Here is a 23,393-nt window from a genome sequence, read left to right on the forward strand (position 1 = left end):
TCCAGTGGTCTGTTTGTGGACAGGGAGGAGTCCAGTGGTCTGTTTGTGGACAGGGAAGAGTCCAGTGGTCTGTTTGTGGAAAGGGAGGAGTCCAGTGGTCTGTATGTGTTCAGGGAGGAGTCCAGTGATCTGTATGTGTTCAGGGAGGAGTCCAGTGATCTGTATGTGTTCAGGGAGGAGTCCAGTGGTCTGTTTGTGGACAGGGAGGAGTCTAATGGTCTGTTTGTGGACAGGGAGGAGTCTAATGGTCTGTTTGTGGACAGGGAGGAGTCTAATGGTCTGTTTGTGGACAGGGAGGAGTCCAATGGTCTGTTTGTGGACTGGGAGGAGTCCAATGGTCTGTTTGTGGACTGGGAGGAGTCCAATGGTCTGTATGCAGACAGGGAGGAGTCCAGTTGTCTGTTTGTGTACAGGGAGGAGTCTAATGGTCTATTTGTGGAAAGGGAGGAGTCCAATGGTCTGTTTGCGGACTGGGAGGAGTCCAATGGTCTGTATGCTGACAGGGAGGAGTCCAGTGGTCTGTTTGTGGACAGGGAGGAGTCTAATGGTCTGTTTACGGACAGGGAGGAGTCCAGTGGTCTGTTTATGGACAGGGAGGAGTCCAGTGGTCTGTTTGTGGACAGGGAGGAGTCCAATGGTCTGTTTGTGGACAGGGAGGAGTCCACTGGTCTGTTTGTGGACAGGGAGGAGTCCAGTGGTCTGTTTACACAAGTCCTAAACAAAAGCTCCATTGTTCTCGGAGTTTCATTTCTCCAGAAGGAAGAAGCTGGTCTGGCTGTACAGATCACACAGGTGAAGTCTACACTGCAGTCTGCATTGTCAGCCGAGCAGCTGAAGGAGTCCAACATCTAAACGTCTACTAATCAGGTGTACTCCTGGAGCACCACCTACACAAGACTCACCTCGTCCATCTAGACTGCTCACTAGAGCTTCTTCTACAGCCTCTGACCCATCACTTCCCTCCTCTGCTGGAGGCACTTTATTAGGATCTATAGAGGGACAACTCCGGCCTCGTATTGTCCATCAGAATCAAGGAAACAGCAGAGATCCGGCCACAGGGGAGCTAGGAAACATCAACGCTGCAACAAGGGATCTCCCACTCATCCAACCATCCCAACAGATGATTCATCATCAACAGAAATAGATGGAATTGTCACCTTCTCCTCAGCTGGACTGACATCGGGTAAGATGGACCTTCTGGGGAAAGGTTTGGGCTTCAGCCCTAAAGATATCATGAAGAAGTTGTTGTTGGCACAGGACTTGTATAGATGATTCAGGAATATTAGATTGAAGGGACATTATTCCTGGAGAGGCGATATTGAGGGATCATCTGTAGTCACACCACTACTGAGACATAGAGAGGGAAATGGGTGCTAATAGGCTGCAGGAGATCTGCTGAGACATAGAGAGGGAAATGGGCGCTAATAGGATGCAGGAGATCTGCTGAGACATGGAAATGGGAGCTAATAGGCTGCAGCAGATCTGCTGAGACATAGAGAGGGAAATGGGAGCTAATAGGCTGCAGGAGATCTGATGAGGCATAGAAAGGGAAATGGGAGCTAATAGGCTGCAGGAGATCTGCTGAGACGTAGAGAGGGAAATGGGCGCTAATAGGCTGCAGGAGATCTGCTGAGACGTAGAGAAGGAAATGGGTGCTAATAGGCTGCAGGATATCCGCTGAGACATAGAGAGGGAAATGGGAGCTAATAGGCTACAGGAGATCCGCTGAGACATAGAGAGGGAAATGGGTGCTAATGGGCTGCAGGGGATCCGCTGAGACAATGAAATGTGTATGAAATGGATGGATGTGCAGACACTCCCAGAAGATGATGTCATTATGAGTGGATTGATATATATGTTTCTACTTTAGGATGTATTTCTGCATTGTCTCCCCCAGAAGGATCAGGTTTGGTGGGATCGCTCTCATTAGACAACCCAACCAATGAGCGACTGCTGCCCCTCTCTGCCAATCCCTTCACTGACTTCCACTAACCCAACATATAAAATTCAAAATACTAACCACAACTTATAAAGCCATCCACAACACTGCCCCTAGCTACATCACCAATGTGATAAAATGTGGGATCCATGGATTCCATACATCTCCATGCCCTAGTACTTCCTGATTTGACTCTCCCCTCTCCCCCCCTCCCCTCCCCTTTTTTTTAGTTATTTTTGATCTTTCATGGAAACCACAGGAACGGTTATTTTAATGTTTCTCAGGGCTGCAGTTCCTATGAACTCCACAAGGTGGTGATCTTACTTCTATCCAAAAGGAAGTTATTATAGAACACAGACAGGAAGTGATGTCAGGCACAGACAGGAAGTCATCTGGAATAAAGACAGGAAGTTGTATACCATACAAAGTGGAGAGGAGACCTTGGTGGAAGTGGCAGCAGAGGAGGTAATAAGATGTTATGTTCTATTTACACCCGGTAACCCCGTCATGTCTGTCCTCTTCCTCCATAGCCACGTCCGTCCTCTTCCTCCATAGTCACGTCCGTCCTCTTCCTCCGTAGTCACGTCCGTCCTCTTCCTCCATGGTCATGTCCGTCCTCTCCCTCCATAGTCACTGTGACGTCTTTTATCTCCAGCAGATGATGATACACACATATATAGTGTGGGAACCCAGATGAACCCCTTCAGGGGCAGAACATTTCCCCACTTCCGGGGCCGGAACATTCTCCTCATTGTGGAGATAAATTCTAGTAATATGGTCCTCTAAACAAACAGCACTGACAATAAATAGACAAGGACCATCCTGACCATACATGGCCTACAAAGGGCAATGATGACACTACACAGGCAGCCAATGGGCAATCATTACACTATGCAGCCAACACAATGATGGAGTGCCGGGGTCAGGAGTATGGAGCATAGAGCCCCTTACATTGCTGGGAAGGAGGAAGAAAACATTCCCCAGCCGGCCATGAAGAATATGTTCCATCATTGGTGTCAGAGGGAGGAAAATACTGAAGGTTCTGAGGGAAGTAGAGGAGCTGAGGGGTCTCTCAGGGGTTACTGAGGATGGGAGACTTTGGGGCCCCTGAGGGGATAGTGAAGTTAAAGGGTTTTGAGGGGGTAGAGTAGCTGAAGGAATCTGGGTCTTTGATAGGATTGGCGGGGAGCAGGGCTCTGAGGAAAGAGAAGTTTGTCAGGCTCAGGGGGACACTGAGGTAGGGAGGGGGGCTCTTGGTCTCTGGTTGTCCTCTTACCTGCACTTACTTTCCAGACCTCCTTACAGAACTCCTACCAGGAAAGGAAGACAACCTTCACCTTCTTACCATCTCACTGGTCAAATAATGTATTCCAAGATACGAAGCGGAATGAATGACAATCCTTCACCCCTTGGTGGGCACTTGTTCTTAGAGGAGGTCTGTTGGTGCATTTTGACTAAAAGGTAGTCAGGGGTCAGTGCTAGACATCTTCAGGAGACACTCCAATACCTTCCCATGACACAGGCTCTGGCAGTGCCCGGTGCTGGAATTCAGAGCCCCAGGAACCCACCACCACTCTGTACAATGTCCTGGATACTACAATATAATTGATACTCAGATCCTCCTGCTGTCCTCCTTCTACCCACACTAGGCTTTCATTGGAGGGAAGAGAATAGGCTCCTCCCCCACAGCTCTCTACTCCACCAGCACCATCCTCCTGCTACCCAATCCAATCTCTTCTCTTACTGCAGAGAGTGACAGTGACATCACTCCTGTCAGTCAGCAGGCTGCCACAGATTGGAGCCTTGCAGCCGGAGTTCTGCCAATTGTCCTGATTAGGCAGCAACTCAGGCCAAAAGTCCTCAAGTTCCCCTTCCTGGACCTCATGATGAGCCGACATTGACCTCACAGCACTGCCTCAGAGCAAACTAGTCATAGGAAGGATCATATTTATCATTCCTTGTCTGCAGATCTAATACTCATCAAAACCAGTTCAGAGACCAAACAAACCCAACAGAGAAAAGGGGATTTCTGATTTGACAGGTCAAGAGGGTCCCGGGACCTCCAAAATTTAGCAAATACTAAACAGTCCAGACTACTGTCTTCGCATGGGGAAGTAGATCTTATATGTCCAGCAACCCTCCTATTCCCCCCTCACATCCACATCCTATTATTGTGTGACCAATACCATCCAAATCATTCTTACTTTCATTTCCCAAAGTTAACCGTCTACAAGGAGACCTGTATAGATCACATGATGGCACCAATGAGGATGGAGGAGGACCGGAGTCACATGACTGAGAAGATACTAAACCTCACCCTGGAGATCATCTACCTGCTGACCGGAGAGGTGAGGAGGATTCTGGGAGGTCACATGACATCACTCTCATCTCTATTAATAAAACACAGACCTGACCGGAGAGGTGAGGAGGATTCTGGGAGGTCACATGACATCACTCTCATTTCTAATAATAAACACAGACCTGACCGGAGAGGTGAGGAGGATTCTGGGAGGTCACATGACATCACTCTTATCTCTATTAACTTCCCTAGTGGTCTGATTATGTCCATATTTCTGTGCTCAAAGCGGTACATTTTTTTGCATGGAAATATGTAGTTTTTTATTGTAGGCCTGTAATTTTTAGGAATAGCTCACTGAAATCTGTCTGAACAAGAATCTAGTAAACATCCCGGGTAGGATAAAACTTGAAACACGAAATCATAAATAATAATTTAATAAATAATCATAAAAATAATAATATAATAATAATACATTTAAATGAATAATATAATGAAACCAAAAACACTGAAATGTGAAATATAGCACCAAGTTCGCACATCGCTGAGCAAAGTCGCAGAATCGTTTTCAGTGTCTGATGAGGAATTTCCCCCACCAATCATTATCACTCAATTCTGCAAGTGGTTCTGATTTACTATCGCTGTTCTCTAGCCGGTCTAAAACCGCGTCTGACCTAAAGGGACGCTTTTTGGACGCCATGAACGTTTCTCAGTTTCCAGGCAGAAAGAACAGTAAAAATGCAGGCAGGGCGCCGGACAAAGCACTCGGGACAAATGTATGTGAAATGGGTTGAAACAGGAATGTTATACGATGTGATTTTAGTGAATGTCACTTTTTGCCATTTTTAAATTTCCCGCCAGTTCCGTCCCCCGTACGTCACGACACTCGCAGGGGACGGAACCCAGAAGACAGATGCCGGCATCTGCCGGATTACATTGCTGGGGACACTGCAGGTGGGATATCGCGGGAGCGGAGGACAAGGTGGGAGATTGAGGGATCGCGGAGCAGCGCCACATGGTATTCCCGAGTGTAGCTCGGGGTTACCGCTTGTGGTACTGAAACCTTACCCCGAGCTACACTCGGGAATACAGCCAGGGAGGTTAATAAAACACAGACCTGACTGGAGAGGTGAGGAGGATTCTGGGAGGTCACATGACATCACCCGTATCTCTTAATAAAACACATACCTGACCGGAGAGGTGAGGAGAATTCTGGGAGGTCACATGACATCACTCTTATCTCTATTAATAACACACACACCTGACCGGAGAGGTGAGGAGGATTCTGGGAGATCACATGACATCACTCTTATCTCTATTAATAACACACAGACATGACCGGAGAGGTGAGGAGGATTCTGGGAGGTCACATGACATCACTCTTATCTCTATTAATAATACACAGTGTGACGATTGCGACGTCAAATCCTGCCCCTCTCACCAGACTCGTGACTGAATGACTAGGCAATCTAAAACCGTGATGTCACAATGTGTAACAATGCCACGCCCAGCTGCACCCTGCACAACAATTTTCCAGCTCACTGGACCACAAATCGATGTACCAGCAGCCTGAGCGCAATTGTTACTGGGTCAGGTTAATTACGCAATTAACCCTTCACACTGCCACCACCTCCTTTTTGTACAGAGAAAGAGGAAACTCAGCAATATCAGCAATAACACTAGGGTGGTTGAAATAATCATCTGTATACCACTGTCACTGCAGGCAGGTTATACAGAGGGTTAAACACACACAGTAGCGCTCTCCAGGGGCAGGAATTCGTAAGTTGCATTAAAGAGCTTTAGAAACAGTTCAACACTTTCAGAAAGTAATTTTTATTACTAAAAGGTCAAAAGGGTGCAATAAAAATATTTACAGAAAAAAGATGTAACCAATATATATAAATATACAGAGAGCAATAACACAGCAAAGAGATAACAGAAGTTTAGGTAGATAAGTACTAGCCAAAAAGCCTTGGGTTAAGCAGCTTCAAGTCTCATGAGCTAAAAAGGATTTCTTATCTCTACTGCTAGTCTCGATGTTAAAAGCAGGAGAATCTTCTCTTCTCTCATCCACACTCCAAGCATAACAGCCTTTTTCTAGCAAATCCCAGCAAGGTGTCTCTTTGGAGTAGTAACCAATGGTCTCCTTTTGGGGAGGGGTGTTGGGTGGAGACCTAAGTTACAACCAGAATCTCTCATAGCTTATATTTTGGCTCATAACTTTTCCTAGGTACATTTGCCGGCCTGGTCACTAGTATATTAATACTCAGCCGCATCTGCGGAATGGTTAGAGATGAAACATGAAATATGTTCTTAAATGGTTCAAGAGATATACTTTTCTGCTTTTCTCTGTATGTCAGCTAAGGGGTGTCACATACCAGGAGAATGGCCTCAATCTGAGCCTTCCGCATATAGGCTCCATGTTTAGGTAGTTATGTTCTAAGTGAAGATATCAACTTATATGAAAAGTGAGTTTTTAAAAGTAAGTCTGTGTTTACAACCCCTTGGAAGGTCTTTTGAAGTTCAGTGACCCTTCTCATCACTCAGGCCACATGTCACCCCACAGCACGGGAGGGGGATGAGAGATCTACAAGATGTAGGGGGTAGCCTGCTTTGGGAGTTAGAAATGGTATAACATAGAAAATTCTTAACAAAACGGAGGGCCGCCTCAGTCTCTGTGTGCATGATTCCTACACACAGACCTGACCGGAGAGGTGAGGAGGATTCTGGGAGGTCACATGACATCACACAGACCTGACCGGAGAGGTGAGGAGGATTCTAACATGATATTCTTATTGGTTCCTCAATACAGAGATTTCCTCTTCTGAAGTCAGGTGATCATATGACCATCACAGTGCCTCCATGTGACTCCCTAAACCCTGAGAGACACAACATGCAGAAGATTCTAGAAGTCACCAAGAAGATGATGGAGCTGCTGACAGGAGAGGTGAGCGGTGCCGGGAATTCTGGGACATTCTCCAGTAACAGACAAGGGATGTGTCTGGATGGTGACTGTATCATTGTGTGTGTCAGGTTCCTATAAGGTGTCAGGGTGTCACTGTCTATTTCTCCATGGAGGAGTGGGAGTATTTAGAAGGACACAAGGATCTCTACAAGGACGTCATGATGGACAATCAGCCGCCCCTCACATCACCGGGTAAGAGGAGACTTTATTGTAAAGGAGAGAGCAGTACGGAGGATCCACCTAGATCCCCCATCATCTGATAAACACATAGAAACAATGGATTCAGTCAGTGTGTGTGTTTCCTACAGATGGATCCAGTCATGGGAACCCACCAGAGAGATGTCCCCGTCCTCTGTATTCCCGCGATTCCACACAGGAAGGTCACACCATCCCTCACCATCATCAGGTAGATGAGGAACAATCACTGATAGTATCATTAGGATCTGTACATTATCTGCATTGTTACCATTGATGTCATTTTATTATATATTCAGAGTGGAAACCTGAGAGAATTTGAGGTGAAAGCAGAAGAAGAAGAGGCGTATGTGAGGGATGATCAGCAGTCTATGGAGGAGGATGGAATAACGGGGACATTTATAGAGGAGGACACTCCTACAGAGATCAGCACAGGTGGGTCATGAACACTAAATCCATTCCTCCACCCATACTGCTCACTGATTGGTCCAGAGTAGGGCGGGGACTGGGTGATATCAGCCTGTAATCCCCTGGTCACTTTCCTGAGCTGTGTTCCCCGTCCTGTATTCCTGGATTTCTCTCGGATAATCTTCCTTCTCTGTGCTGCAGACACAATTTATGTATCTAGACTGGATTTATGGAGGTTCTGGGGTTCAGCTGGCAGCAAAATGTTCATTTTCACCATAGACGTTACTAGACCTAGGCACCTGGGATGTGTGCTATTGATCTTCTGCCCCATGTCCGGGTCTAGTAGGATCTCTGACAGAACATTTCTCCCAGGGTTCCTTGCTCTGTTATCTGCTGGCTGTGCCGGGTGGAGGGATATGTCTGTAGTGTCTCAGACCCAAGTCACTGAGTGCAGTCTCAGGAGATGGGAGGCAGCGGTGTGGGATCTCTGCAACTTGTCTACAGTAAACATTTAAAGTGGTTGTAAACCCTCCATATACTCAGTGCAGTGACTGGCCTCAGGTGATACACAGAGATAAAACAAATCCTACATATGTTGCACCTTTTTATCTGCAGCAATCTCTTCTCTACAACTGTTCAAAGCCCAGAATGTATACAGCTTGTCTGAGAAGTCAGAAAAAAAGAGACAGAGAGATAAAGTCACATTCTGCAGAGTTCAGTGAGGTGAGCTCTAAAGGTGATTGGACTGAAGGTACACACAGCACACAGGAACAGAGCTGAGGCTGTCAATCACAGGCTGTGTGCTGGAGCTTCTCCCCTTTCACATTTCTTCTCTTGGTGTCAGGAAGACTTGTCAGAAGTGATTCATGCTGATCGCAGAGGAAGGAGACAGCAGACAGAAATGGCTCTTAGTGCTCTCGACTGAGACAAGTACACACTGTAGAGGGATATGCTTTGTTCATATTCCATGTCTGAGGGTTACAACCCCTGTAAGTGATCTCTGATTACTAAACACCAATTTGATGTGATCCTTACACTATTTATTAGTATCGCCCCCCTTGTCCTGAATAGAGGTACTATGTGGGTTTAGTTTGTGGCTGGGCTGTACTTGGCTCAGGCTGATTGTATAGTTCTTCACTTGGTTTCTCCCTAAGTTTAGGTTGTCTTGTGATGTCTCACTGTGGCCAGTAGATGTCACTGCTATCACTGGACATAGTATGAGGTGGCGGCTGCATTCCTTTTCTTTGGCTTTTTTCCCTGTTTTCTCCTGGTGATCTGTCCAGTAACACACCTTCTGTATTAGAGCGCCCCCACTGTGGAGACAGCAGCATGGTCAGTCTGGGGGGAGGGGAGTGTTAGATGTACTAGCAGATATAAAAACAGTAACTAATTGAAGCCAAACTCCAGCTCACACTTCATAATCAGTTTCATCAAACAGTTTTTTTTCTTTTGGGATAAAAGTTTTACATGAATAAATAAAAGCTGCTCATTGTAAGCCCCCTGTCAGTGGTAAATGGTCTGCCTCATCCCTGGAACTGATACATTCTGCTGCAGAGTTTTTATAAAACAGATTTACTGGCTAGATCACCAGATGAATATAGAAGAAAACTAATACTGTTTAGTCCTAACTTTTGTATCTTTTATGATAAGTTGTACATTACATACAGTGAAGGAAATGCGTATTTGCTCCCCTCTGATGGTGAATGTTCGCCCCTCACACAGAAATGATCGGTCTAACAATGGAATGTTCGCCCCTCACACAGAAATGATCGGTCTAACAATGGAATGTTCGCCCCTCACACAGAAATGATTGGTTTAACAATGGAATGTTCGGTGTAACACTGAGAGACAGAATACAACAACAAATTCAGCAGAAATGCGTCTAACAAATGATGACTGATCTGCATGTTCATGAGGGAAAGAAGGATTTGATCCCCTATCATTCAGCAGGATTTCTGGCTCCCAGGTGTCTCTCATACAGGTAACAAGCTGAGATTAGAAGCAGTCTCTTAAAGGGAGTGCTGCTAATCTCATTGTGTTACCTGTATAAAAGACACCTGTCCACAGGAGCCATCAAACCATCAGATTCCAAACTCTCCACCATGGCAAAGACCAAAGAGCTGTCCAAGGATGTCAGGGACAAGATGGTAGACCTACACAAGGCTGGACTGGGCTACCAAACTATGGCCAAGCAGCTTGGTGAGAAGGTGACAACAGTTGGTGCAATCATTCACAAATGGAAGAAACACAAAACAAGTGTCAGTCTCCCTAGGTCTGGTGCACCATGCAAGATCTCACCTCGTGGGGTGTCAATGATCATGAGAACAGTGAGGAATCATCCCAGAACTACACGTGAGGATCTTGTCAATGATCTCCAGGCAGCTGGGACCACAGTCACCAAGAAAACAATTGGTAACACACTACGCCGACAAGGACTGAAATCCTGCAGTGCCCGCAAGGTCCCTCTGCTCCAGAAAGCACATGTCCAGCCCGTCTGAAGTTTGCCACTGAACATCTGAATGATGCAGAGGAGGACTGGTGGAAAGTGTTGTGGTCAGATGAGACCAAAATCCAGCTCTTTGGCATCAACTCAACTCATCGTTTGGAGGAGGAGGAATGCTGCCTATGACCCCAAGAACACCATCCCAACTGTGAAACATGGTGGTGGAAACATTCTGCTTTGGGTGGGGGGTTTCTGCTAAGGAGACAGGACAACTGCACCGCATCAAAGGGACGATGGACGGGGCAATGTACCGTCTAATCTTGGGTGAGAACCTTCTTCCCTCAGCCAGTGCATTGAGAATGGGTGGTGGATGGGTGTTCCAGCATGACAATGACCCAAAACACACGGCCAAGGCAACAAAGGAGCGGCTCAAGAAGAAGCACATTAAGGTCCTGGAGTGGCCTAGCCAGTCTCCACACCTTAATCTGATTGAAAATCTGTGGAGGGAGCTGAAAGTTCGAGTTGCCCAATGTCAGCCACCAAACCTTAATGACTTGGAGAGGATCTGCCAAGAGGAGTGGGCCAAAATCCCTCCTGAGATGTGTGCAAACCTGGGGGCCAACTCCAGGAAACGTCTGACCTCTGTGATTGCCAACAAGGGATTGGCCACCAAGTACTAAGTCATGTTTTGTGAAGGGGATCAAATCCTTCTTTCCCTCATGAACATGCAGATCAGTCATCATTTGTTAGACGCATTTCTGCTGAATTTGTTGTTGTATTCTGTCTCTCAGTGTTACACCGAACATTCCATTGTTAGACCGATCATTTCTGTGTGAGGGGCGAACATTCAGCATCAGCCGGGGAGCAAATACACATTTCCTTCACTTTAGGCCTTAATTATTTTCCACCCATTTCCTCCCAGCTGGACATTTTATATCGGATGATGTGATTGGAGCACAGACTCTTACATGGTGATAATAATGTGATAACATCCTCCAACTTTGGACCCTTAAACAGAAAGTGATAATGAGGGAGGAGTCAATACCCCAATGATGGTGGTCTTCAGGATCCATCCAGTCTTCATCTTGGTTGTTCTCTCCCCATCCTCACTCTCTGACCTCTGGTGGGGCTCAGCCCCGCTGTTCTTCATGACTAAATCATGGAGTAAATAAGGAAGTGCAGTACTTCTTGTGTTGGGAAGATGGCGATGAGTGATAGAGGGGGTGGGGACCCTCGTCCTATAATCCCCTCATCACTGTCCCTCCTATAAAAGACAGTTCTGGTTGTTTCCTCACTCTCTGACTAAGGTCCATGAATAAAGAAATGACCTGGTAGGAGATCAGAGGAGCCATTTCCTAGTTCCCTTGATGGTGGAATTGTAAGCTCCTCAGAGACCAAGCTGCCTGATGTGGGTGGAGTCCTGGTTTGGGGGAACCAATCAGCTCCTGTCTAGTAATCCTCTTTGTCTTTGTATTTTAGTCCATGGCCGGGAGATGAGGAAAACCTCCGAGGATTGTCTCACTTTGTCTGCAGACTGGAAAGTAGAAGATGAGGACATCACACAGTATAGTCCAGGAAAAAACCCGGCTCCCTCCAATGTCCATCCGGCACCACCCAGTGTAGATGGACCATCGGATTCCTCGTATCCTGAGGAACCTCAGACTGTGCGGGACCGGGCCGGCCTTCCAACAGAGAAGAGGTTCTCCTGTACTGAGTGCGGGAAGGGTTTCCATTATAAATCCTATCTTAATAGGCATCAAAGATCTCACACGGGAAATAAGCCGTATTCCTGTCCTCAGTGCGGGAAATGTTTCCGTTTTAAATGTCGTCTTAATGAGCATAAAACATCTCACACAGGACAGAAGCCACATTCCTGTCCTGAGTGCGGGAAATGTTTTTCACGGAAGTACAATCTTTCCAGACATCAGAGATCTCACAAGGGGGAGAAGCCATTTTCTTGTCCTGACTGTGGGAAATGTTTTGTAGCAAAATCAGATCTTGTTAAGCATCAAAGATCTCACACAGGGAAAAGACCTTATATCTGTCCTCAGTGTAGAAAATGTTTCTCAGAGAAGTCTGGTCTTAACAGACATCAGAGATCTCACACAGGGGAAAAGCCATATTCCTGTGCAGAGTGTGGGAAATGTTTTTCAGACAAGTCCAGTCTTTACAGACATCAGAGATTTCACACGGGGGAGAAGCCATATGCCTGCCCTGAGTGCGGGAAATGTTTTTCAATGAGGTTCCATGTTTACAGTCATCAGAGATCTCACACAGGGGAGAAGCCACTTTCCTGTTCTGAGTGCGGGAAATGTTTTTCTGATAAGTCCAGTCTTCGTATTCATCAGAGATTGCACACAGGGGAGAAACCATATTCCTGTCCTGAGTGTGGGAAATGTTTTTCAGAGAAGTCTAATCTTCACGCACATCAAAGGTCTCACACGGGGGAGAAGCCATATGCCTGTCCTGAGTGTGGGAAATGTTTTTCACAGAAATCCAATCTTTACACACATCAGAGATCTCACACGGGGGAGAAGCCGTATGCCTGTCCTGAGTGTGGGAAATGTTTTTCAGTGAAGTCCCATCTTTGCAAACATAAGAGATGTCACACAGGAGGGAAGCCACTTTCCTGTCCTGAGTGAGGGAAATGTTCCTCACTGAAGTCCCGTCTTCCTGTACATCAGGGGGTCCCACACAACCCTGGAGGTGTATTAGTGCCTTGAGTGCGGGAAATGTCTTCTAGATGAATGTTGCTGGACATCCCAGCTCTCATGTGGGGAAGAAGCACACCCTGCTATACATCTCAGATATACTCCATGGCTGATCTTCATCATGGAAGAAACAGTTCATAAGGAGATTAGAGGCCGCCAAAGACATGGATGAAGTGTGGGACCGGGTTGGCTATTGATAGCAGCTCAGTGGTTAGCCCTTCTGCCTGGCAGTACTAGGGTCATTGGTTTGAATCCCAACCATGGCACCACCTGCCTGGAGTTTGCATGTTCTCCCTGTGCCTGTGGGGGTCTCCTCCAGGTACTCTGGTTTCTTCCCACATGCCAAAGACATGCTGGGAGGTTTGTTGGCTCCTGTCTATATTGTCCCTAGTATGTGTATGTATGAATGTGAGTTAGGGACCTTAGATTGTATGCTCCTCGGGGGCGGGGACTGATGGAAATGAACAATTTATGTATAAATGGACAGTGCTATAGAAGTACCTGTAATAAATATGGAGTCATCGCCTTTCATTGGCTGAGTATATTTATGGTCGAAGCTTTCACAAACACTTAGAGGTTTAGTTAAAAAAAAAAAAAAGTTAGAAGGAATGTGAGTGACATTCGCCCGGCCATGACGAATATTGGGCATACTTTATTTCATACTCTGATTCCTTTGGCTCCATCTAGTGGCCATAATGTGGTATTGTGCTGCTGTTATTGATTGCTGTATTTCAGGAAAAATCCCCCATTATGTCCAATGGATGGAGGGAAATGTTATTACCAGGCTGCAGCTAGGGGGAGCTCTAATGTCACCCCAGCAGAGGGATCCCATCTAGCCCACATTAACCCTCTCACTGCCAGAGCTGTTTCTGCATGATTTTGCACACATGGGAAAATGCAGATTTTGGTCCTGAAGATGAGATAAACCCCCAAACATCTATTCTGTGACATCAGAGGCCCTGGAGAATAAAATGGTGGTGATTGTTAAGGTGTTCCCCGTACACAGATTCCCCTTCATATCCGCCTTTATTTCCTCCTTTTCCCCATTTTCTATGTTGGGATCTTTTCTACAAAACTTTGTTATAATAATGGAACACGTTGTGTATTGTATTGTACACCAATAATAATGACTCCGCCCCCACATTCCAGACAAGGGATCTCCCTGACCAATCCGATTTCTGCCTTTACTATTTCATTAATTTTTGTTTCCAATCTTGTTAAAAGTGAAATTATAATAAAAAATGTATTGAATGAAATACAAAATTGTGTGTGTGTGCAATGATGACAAAGCTGTGTATCCAGAAACGGCTGGTCGGTGACACTTCCATATACAGCCCAATGAAGTGACAAGGAAGCCCTAGAACCCTTTGGAGGAACCCTGGCTGAGAAAGGCTGGACTAGGCAGTCACATATCTCTGCCCCCCTTGCAGGGTTCCCAACCCTCCGGGACTTTTATTACTGACACAACATGAACATTTACTGACGGAGGACATGTTTTTACTGACATCCTGAAAAATGACAGAACTCCTGTTAGGATTATTATTATACAGTATTTATATAGCGCCAAAGGGTATGCTCAGCGCTGTGCAGTAGCGGGGGAGGGGGGGGCAGAACATGAGACAAGACAGTGACAATACACTACATGAGGGGATCGAGGGCCCTGCTCTTTCGAGCTTACAATCTAGGAGGGAGGGGAAGGTGGTACAGGAGGAAGTGGCTGTGGGGGATGGAGTGGTGGGAGGAGTGGAAGAGGTTAGTTGTTAGGTGAGGTCGGGTGTTAGGTGAGGGTGGGGTAGGCTTCCCTGAAGAGGAAGGTAGGCCACAGTCTGATGGATTGGGGTGGAGAGTTCCAGAGGATGGGGGAAGGCCTGGAGAAGTCCTCAAAAAACAAAATCTCAACATAGTATATTACCTTTTAAATCCCAGAACTAAAGTGCCACACGTGTATCATGCAAAAAAAACACTCCAGTGTCACAGCACTCATGTGAACAAAAAAAATATTAATAAATATCACTGCAAACAAAGTCCTTGTTGACAAAGTCCGGAAGAGACGAAACGCGTCCAGGGCACGTGACGTTCCCGGAAGTGCTGCAGCAGCCATTTTGGATTCTGGAATCCCTGTGTGTTGGAGGTCTGGAGAGTAACGGTGCACTTCAGGTGTCCCCCAGAGCTACAAAGTGATAGTGCTGGATAGGAGTAGCAAGGGGGAATTATCTGGTGATCGGGAGACCCTCTACACACGGAAAGGGGATCGTATACTGGGCATGAGGAGTTGGATGCTGTCTTGCTGATCTTATCGTTTTTATATATGATTATAATTCACATACTGATTCCTGGTCTGTTTGTGAGGTCCTGAGTAGAGATGAGCGAATTTGTCAAAAATTCGATTCGGCTGATTCGCCGAATTTGCGGGAAAAATTTGATTCGATCCGAATTTATTCGCTGCGAATTTAACTTATAAAAAGGGTTTCTAGCCTTCAGAGAGCCTTTATATTAGTGCAGAACACTGTACCTTTAATTTAAATGCCCTTGGAGTCTGCTGGGGAAGAGAAATAATACTGTCAGTCAGTATGACATGCAGATGAGTGCCGTCGATCTTAGAATCACCGCACACTTCACTCATTTGGGCAGTCACGGGGCCAAAACCAGAGTGAGAAGAAGAATGAAAAGAATGAAAAGAAGAAGAAGAATGAAAAGAAGAATGAAAAGAAGAATGAAGAATGAAAAGAAGAATGAAGAATGAAAAGAAGAATGAAAAGAAGAAGAAGAATGAAAAAAAGAATGAAAAGAAGAATGAAGAATGAAAAGAAGAATGAAAAGAAGAAGAAGAATGAAAAGAAGAATGAAGAATGAAAAGAAGAAGAAGAATGAAAAGAAGAATGAAAAGAAGAAGAAGAATGAAAAGAAGAATGAAAATAAGAATGAAGAATGAAAAGAAGAATGAAAAGAAGAAGAAGAATGAAAAGAAGAATGAAAAGAAGAATGAAAAGAAGAAGAAGAATGAAAAGAAGAATAATTCCAAGCCGGCAAAAAGTGTATTTGCAGAGCTCCTCTAAGTGTATCTGCAGAATAGACTCTATTCTGCAGATACACTTAGAGGAGCTCTGCAAATACACTTTTTGCCGGCTTGGAATTATTCTTATTTTCATCCTACTTATTCTTCTTCTTCTTCTTCATCCTCATCCTCTTCTTCTTCTTCTGAGGATGAGGATGAAGAAGAAGAAGTAGGATGAAAATAAGAATTCCAAACCGGCAAAAGTGTATCTGCAGAGAGCTCCGCTATTTCTGACAGTTCTCTGACAGCTCCTTCACATGTACAGCGGTTGAAACATCTGTTTCCGAATAAAAACATCTGTATCCTAAATGGAAACAAATAGATACAGATGTTTCAACCGCTGTACATGTGAAGGAACTGTCAGAGAACTGTCAGAAATAGCGGAGCTCTCTGCAGGGACACTTTTGCCGGCTGATCGGGAAAAATTCGATTCGCGCACCCGAAGTAGGCAAATATTCGGATTCGACGCGAATCAAATTTTTCCCGAAATTCGTATCGAATTCCACTTCGCCTGATTCGATTCGCTCATCTCTAGTCCTGAGGAACAAGAGGATACCAATCTAAGGGCACTCTGTACATATGTGGTTGATTACAAGCTGGAATCTGTTTGTTTTAGGGTAATTATGCACTTTATATATAGTTTGCAGTGATATTTATTAATATTTTTTTTTTTTCACATGAGTGCTGTGACACTGGAGTGTTTTTTTTGCATGATACACGTGTGGCACTTTAGTTCTGGGATTTAAAAGGTAATATACTATGTTGAGATTTTGTTTTTTGAGGTATTTGAAGAGCACCTGTGATTGATTTGCATCTTCTTCAGTGGAGTAGGAAGCGTCTTCCTATCAAGAAATTGATCTTTGTTTGGACACATTATTTGGACACTTTGCATATTGGGACTTTATTTTATTTTTGTTCTTTTATATATATTTTTTATATTTTTTATTTTTGGGTAATCTCTTTGGGTCTTGATTTTTCACTATAATTGTGGGTTTTTGGGTTTAAGTCAATGAATATATGATTTATTAGTACTTCAGGGGAAGGATATTGATATGACTTTAAGGGATTTCTGAGGATTTTATATATATACGTGTGCTGATTTATACTTATTCTGGAGAAGTCCTGCAATCGGGCATGGGAGGAGGAGACCAGGGAGCTAGAGAGCAGGAGGTCCTGTGAGGAGAGGAGGGCACGGGTAGGGTAGTATTTGGGTATCAGGTCAGTTATGTAGTTTGGGGCGGCGCTGTGAATGGCTTTGTAGGTCAGGGTTAGCAGCTTGAACTTGATGCGTTGGGCAATCGGGAGCCAATGAAGGGATTGGCAGAGGGGGGAGGCAGATGTGGAGCGGTTGGTGAGGTGGATGAGTCTTGCCGCTGAGTTCAGGATAGACTGGAGTGGGGATAGCGTTCGTTTGGGTAGGCCAGTGAGGAGGGAGTTGCAGTAGTCCAGGCGTGAGATGATGAGGGAGTGTACGAGTTGTTTGGTGGTGTCTGGGGTGAGGAATGTGCGTATCTTGGAGATGTTTCGGAGGTGGAGTCTGCATGATCTAGATAGCAGTTGGATGTGGGGTAGGAAGGAGAGGTGGGAGTCCAGGGTGACACCCAGGACTTTGGCGTGTGGGGTGGGAGTGATGGTGGCGTTGTTAGTAGTGATGGAGAAGATGGGGGGGGGGGCACGGGGTGGGGGGGAAGACCAGGAGCTCGGTTTTGGATAGGTTAAGTTTGAGGAAATGGAGCGACATCCAGTCTGATATGTCGTTTAGGAGGTGGGCGATGCGGGCAGAGAGTGAGGGGGTGAGGTGGGGGGTGGAGAGGTAAATGTGGGTGTCGTCGGCATAGAGGTGGTAATTGAAGCCGTGGGAGTGAATAAGTTTGCCAAGGGAGGAGGTATAGATGGAGAAGAGGAGGGGCCCAAGCACAGAGCCTTGGGGGAGGGAGGGGGAGGTGGCAGTGTTGTAGGTGACGCTGAAGGAGCATTGGGAAAGGTAGGAGGAGAACCAGGAGAGAGCAGCGTCCTTGATGCCAAGGGAGTGCAGTTTGGCAAGGAGGAGAGGGTGGTCAACAGTGTCGAAGGCCACGGAGAGGTTGAGGAGCAGAAGGATAGAATAGTGGCCATTGGCTTTGGCGGTTAGCAGGTCATTGGTGATTTTAAGTAGGGCGGTTTCGGTGGCAGTGCAAGGGACGGAAGCTGGACTGTAGGGGGTCAAGGAGGTTGTTATCAGTGAGGTGGGCGCTTAGGCGATTGTAGGCCAGTCGCTCAAGGAGCTTGGAAGTGAAGGGCAACAAGGAGATGGGTCTAAGGTTGTTAAGGTTGGTGGGGTCAAGGGAGGGTTTTTTGAGTATGGGGGTGATGTGTGCGTGCTTTAGAAGGGAGGGGAAGGTGCCAGTGGAGAGGGAGAGATTGAAGATGTGAGTGAGGGAGCGAATGATGGAAGGGGGGTGAATGGAGGAGCTGTGAGGGGACAGGGTCCAGGGGGCAGGTGGTAGGGAGGGCTTCAGTGAAGACCTTAGAGACCTCCTCAGAGGTAGTTGGGCTGAGGGAGCTGAGTGTTGGGGAGGTGATGATGTGCGGGGCATTAGGTATAGTGGGGGGTAGTGCGGCTATGAGGTCAGGGGAGGGGAGGGTTGAGGGGTTGAAGGAGGGCGGGAGGCTGGGTGGAGAGGTGGATTGCAAGTTGACAATGTCCTTACGGATTGCGTCAATCTTGTTTTGGAAGTGATTGGCAATCTCGTGGGCGGTGAGTGAGGTGCTCGGTGGGGGGGGGGAGAGAGCAGGGATTTGAAAGTAGAGAAGAGCCGGTGAGGACAGGTGGAGAGGGTGTTGATAAGGGTTATGAAATAGGCTTGCTTGGCGGCGTGGAGGGAGGTGGTGTAGGCGAGGTAGGCGGCTTTATAGAGGAAGAACGCGTGAGGGGATCTGGTTTTGCGCCATAAGCGCTCCAGCGCGCGACTGCATCGTTTGAGGCATTTTGTGTGGTCATTTTGCCAGGGTTGAAGCGGTCGGGGTCTAATGTTACGCGTGGTTAGGGGTGCCAGGGAGTCGAGGGCAGTGAGTCGTTGTATGCAGTAGTGGCCAGGTCAGGGCATGACAGAGGGAGGATACTGTCATACAGACGGTCAGCTGCTGGGTGGAGATGGGTCGGGTCCAGATTGAGGAGGTTGCGGGTGATGGTTAGACGCTTCGGGGGGGAGTTGAGGGAGGGGGAGATGGAGAATGTGAGGAGGTGGTGGTCAGAGAGGGGGAAGGGGGAATTAGTGAAGTCGTGGGGGGTGCAGAGGTGGGAGAAAATGAGGTCCAGGGTGTTTCCGTTGGAGTGGGTGGAGGACTGAGTGTGCTGTGTGAGCGCGAAGGAGGAGGTTAGAAGGAGGAGTTGGGAAGTCGCTGGGCTGTTGGCGTTGATCGGGATATTGAAGTCGCCTAGGATGATGGCCGGTAGCTCAGAGAGGAAGAAGGGAAGCCAGGCGGCAAAGTCGTCTAGGAAGGGGGATGCGGAACCAGGAGGCTGATAGATTACCGCAATCCTTAGGGGGGGTGGGAGAGAAGAGCCGGATGCAGTGGGCCTCAAAGGAGGAGAAGGATAGGGAGGGGGGGTTAGGGAGGACCTGGAAGGTGCTCAGCGGTGGTAGGAGCATACCGACCCCTCTGCCTCCGCTCAGTCTAGGTGAATGGGTCCAGACGAGGCCTCCATAGGAGAGGTCAGCAGGGGAGGTGGAGTCGGTGGCTTGGATCCAGGTTTTGGTGACCGCTAGGAGGGTGAGGGAGTGGGAGATAAAGAGGTTGTGGATGGAGGAGAGCTTGTTGCAAACCGAACGGGCGTTCAGGAGTGCAACCGAGAAGGGAGGGGTGGATGTGGGGAGGAGGGGGGCAGATATGAGATTGAGGGGGTTGCGGTGGTTGGTGTGAGTAGGGGGGTGCCGGGAAGGGGAGTGGGGAGATGGAGGGCCAGGGTTCGGGGAGATGTCACCAGCAGTTAGGAGAAGGAGGAGGGTGAGGAAGGTGGCATGGGAACGGGAGGACGTGAGGATGGGGAGAGTCTGTTATGCCATGACGGAGTTCATCAGTGTCCAATCGTAGGAGGGGAGAGGGAGTGGTGGGCGGCTGGGGCCGCAGCTGGCTGGTTGCAGTCTGTGGGTGCTGTAGGCCGGCGTTCATGGGTGTTGTGGCACGGCATCGGTGGGCACTGTGGTGCGGCGGCTGGACGAGCCGTAGGACGCGGTGATTGGAGGTGTTGTAGGCCCGGCGTCAGGGGTGCTGGAGTCCCAGCGTTGAGTGCACAGCTTCAGGAGGTGATGAGGGCCCGGCATCAGGAGGTGTTGGGTCGCCGGAGTTTCACCAGAGGGACAGCGCGCCGGAGGGCGGGGTGGTGGGCTGGTGGTCCCTGGTGGGGTGGTGGGCTTGCGATCCCAGGTGGGATAGTAGCCTGAGGTCCTTGGTGGTTTGCAGTCCCTGGTGGGTAGTGGGTGCCCCTGTTTGAGTGATGGATATTGAATCCATATAACAGGACATGTGATCACTGACAATCCCCAGAACAAGCCATCTGCCTGGTTTACACCTAATAATTCAATCCATGGGGAACACAAATCAGCCCAATGCCCATCACATGAAAACCAAGTTCTGCTCGGCATGTCATGGAGAGTAATGGGCACGGTCAGATGGGAGGGGCTTAGAAGAGGATGATGTCACAGACCCGCCCCCTGATCACCTACCTCTAAATGAAGAAAGCAGCTGATTGGGTGAGTACACATTGCTGTGACCTCCATGCTTAGCTTCACAGTGCGGCAATTTTACCTTCACATGCCGAGTCTCACAGGTGGCACCGCCTGTCATACCATTGTGCTGAAATGTCATTGCAGCAACTCAGAATGTCCTCAGTAGTTTGTGTGACCCCCATGTGCTTGTATTCATGCCTGACAACATCGGGGGAGGTTCCTAATGAGACCACGGATGGTGTCCTAGGGGATTTCCTCCCAGATCTAGATCACAGCATCACTGAGCTCCTGGACAGTCTGAGGTGCAACCTGGAGGCGTTGGATGGACCGAAACATGACATCCCTGAGGTGTTCTATTGGATTTAGGTCAGGTGAGCGTGTGGGCCAATCAATGGTATCAATTCCCTCATCCTCCAGGAACTGCCTGAATACTCTCCCCACATGATGCTGGGTATTGTAGTGCAGCAGGAGGAACCCAGGACCCCCTGCACCAGGAGGAACCCAGGATCCATTGCACCAGGAGGAACCCAGGATCCACTGCACCAGGAGGAACCCAGGACTCACTGCACCAGTGTAGGGTCTGGCAACGGGTCCAAGGATTTCATCCCGATACCTAATGACAGTCAGGGTGCCATTGTCTAGCCTGTAGAGGTCTGTGTGTCCCTCCATGGATATGCCTCCCCAGACCATCACTGACCCACCAACAAAACTGTCATGCTGAACCATGTCACAGGCAGCAGAACGTTCTCCACGGCTTCTCCAGACCCTTTCATGTCTGTCACATGAGCTCAGGGTGAGCCTGCTCTCATCTGTGAAAAGCACAGGGCGCCAGTGGTGGACCTGCCAATTCTGGGGTTCAATGGCAAATGCCAATCCAGCTCTATGGTGTCGGGCAGTGAGCACAGGGCCCACTAGAGGATGTCGGGCCCTCAGGCCACCCTCATGAAGTCTGTTTCTGATTGTTTGGTCAGAGACATTCACACCAGTAGCCTGCTGGAGATCATTTTGTAGGGCTCTGGCAGGTCTCATCCTGTTCCTCCTTGCACAAAGGAGCAGATACCGGTCCTGTTGATGGGTTAAGGACCTTCTATGGTCCTGTCCAGCTCTCCTAGAGGAACTGCCTGTCTCCTGGAATCTCCTCCATGCTCTTGTCTCCTGGAATCTCCTCTGTGCTCTTGTCTCCTGGAATCTCCTCCATGCTCTGTGCTGGGAGACACAGCAAACCTTCTGGCAATGCCATGTATTGATGTGCCATCCTGGAGGAGTTGGACTGCCTGTGCAACCTCTGTAGGGTCCAGGTATGGCCTCATGCTACCAGTAGTGACACTGACCCGAGCCAAATGCCAAACTAGTGAAAAACAGTCAGAAAAGATGAGAAGGGAAAAAATGTCAGTGGCCTCTACCTGTAAAATCATTCCTGTTTTGGGGGTTGTCTCACTGTTGCCCATCTAAAGCACCTGTTGGTAATTTCATTAACACCAATTGAGTACTGACGTGATAATTTTTTTGTTTGCACTAACATACAATTTTGAGGACAAGCTTTTGGGTATGTCCCCTTATTCAGGGTCCAAGCAGTACTATTACAAAGTTTCAGGGCTTTCTTTCTGCCGGAACGCGGCGGTACTGCGTTCCGCCACCTTTTTCTTCTTGTCCCCGCTCACCGACTGCCTCTGCAGAGCTGACAAGCTATGCAGAGCAGCGAAAGTGACAGGTGCCGGACGCGGCTTGTTTATGTCATGCTTGCGCGTGCCCGGCACCTGTCACTGCCGCTGCTCACAGCCGGTGAGCGGGGACATGCACGCTTCACCCCCCCCCCTCTACCGCCAGCGTGTAAACATCGGGGGCGCGCGGCCACCCCCATAGGAAAGGTGTATCTTAGTACACCCGGCGGTGCGCGCTGACGTCATCACGCCCTCTGCTCGTCGATCCTACCATAGCGCGGATCGTCAGCATCAGGTAAGGAGCGGCGATACAATTTTTCTCGCTTTTCTTGCTAATGTGGGGGGGGGCAGTGTTACTCGCTATTCTTACTAATGTGGGGGAGGGGGCGGTGTTAATTCCATACATTTACTTTTATAGCCCCTCCCAAATTTTACTTGCATTCCTGTTCTCTAAAGGGGTGGTCCTAGGGTTTGATGGGGGCGTGGCCAGGTTTGGGTGGGGGAGTTCCACCACCTTTCCTCTGAGAAAAAAAGCCCTGCAAAGTTTTAGCAGAATGTTAGAAGAGATGTGGGGATGAGAAAAAAAACAAATAAAAAAAACAGAAAGACTAGAGATAAGACACAGTAAAGAAAGCAAAGACTGGGGGGGGGGGGGAATAACACTCACAGAGGGAGTCATAAAACTGTGGGATAATGATTGAGGAATCCCAGGTCCAAATTAAGGCCGTTATCTCTTGTGTCAAATAGAATTATCATTCTTAGTTCAAAACCTGGAATCCAATCATGATGAACACCAAAGCAGCTGAAACTGATGAACAACCCCCTCTGCTACTTACCTGACCAGATCAATATCCCAGGAGTCTCATTGACTATGCTATACTCTGATTACAAAGTCTGCCTTTAATTGTTTTGAGCAGCGTATATCCGGGGGGTGGGGGGAACAGGGGATAAAAAGAGTAGTCTGTCTGTATATCTAGGGGGAGATCACAGCAGATAAAAAGAGGGGTCCAA

At 47.7% G+C, this 23,393-nt stretch overlaps 1 protein-coding gene across 1 annotated transcript in view; it reads left to right on the plus strand.

Moving 5' to 3' along the window:
• LOC149438156 (uncharacterized) overlaps positions 1–23,393 on the plus strand; it is a 91,608-nt gene that overhangs the window by 37,659 nt on the left and 30,556 nt on the right. The window contains 5 exon segments of the mRNA XM_089660175.1: positions 7,057–7,182; positions 7,269–7,392; positions 7,509–7,606; positions 7,695–7,830; positions 11,726–12,891. Coding sequence (XP_089516301.1) covers positions 7,057–7,182; positions 7,269–7,392; positions 7,509–7,606; positions 7,695–7,830; positions 11,726–12,891 — 1,650 coding nt within the window.

This window comes from Staurois parvus, unplaced genomic scaffold (genome assembly GCF_062004578.1).
Source record: "Staurois parvus isolate SC_StPar_1 unplaced genomic scaffold, SC_StPar_1.0 ptg001208l, whole genome shotgun sequence".
Taxonomy (NCBI): Eukaryota; Metazoa; Chordata; class Amphibia; order Anura; family Ranidae; genus Staurois; species Staurois parvus.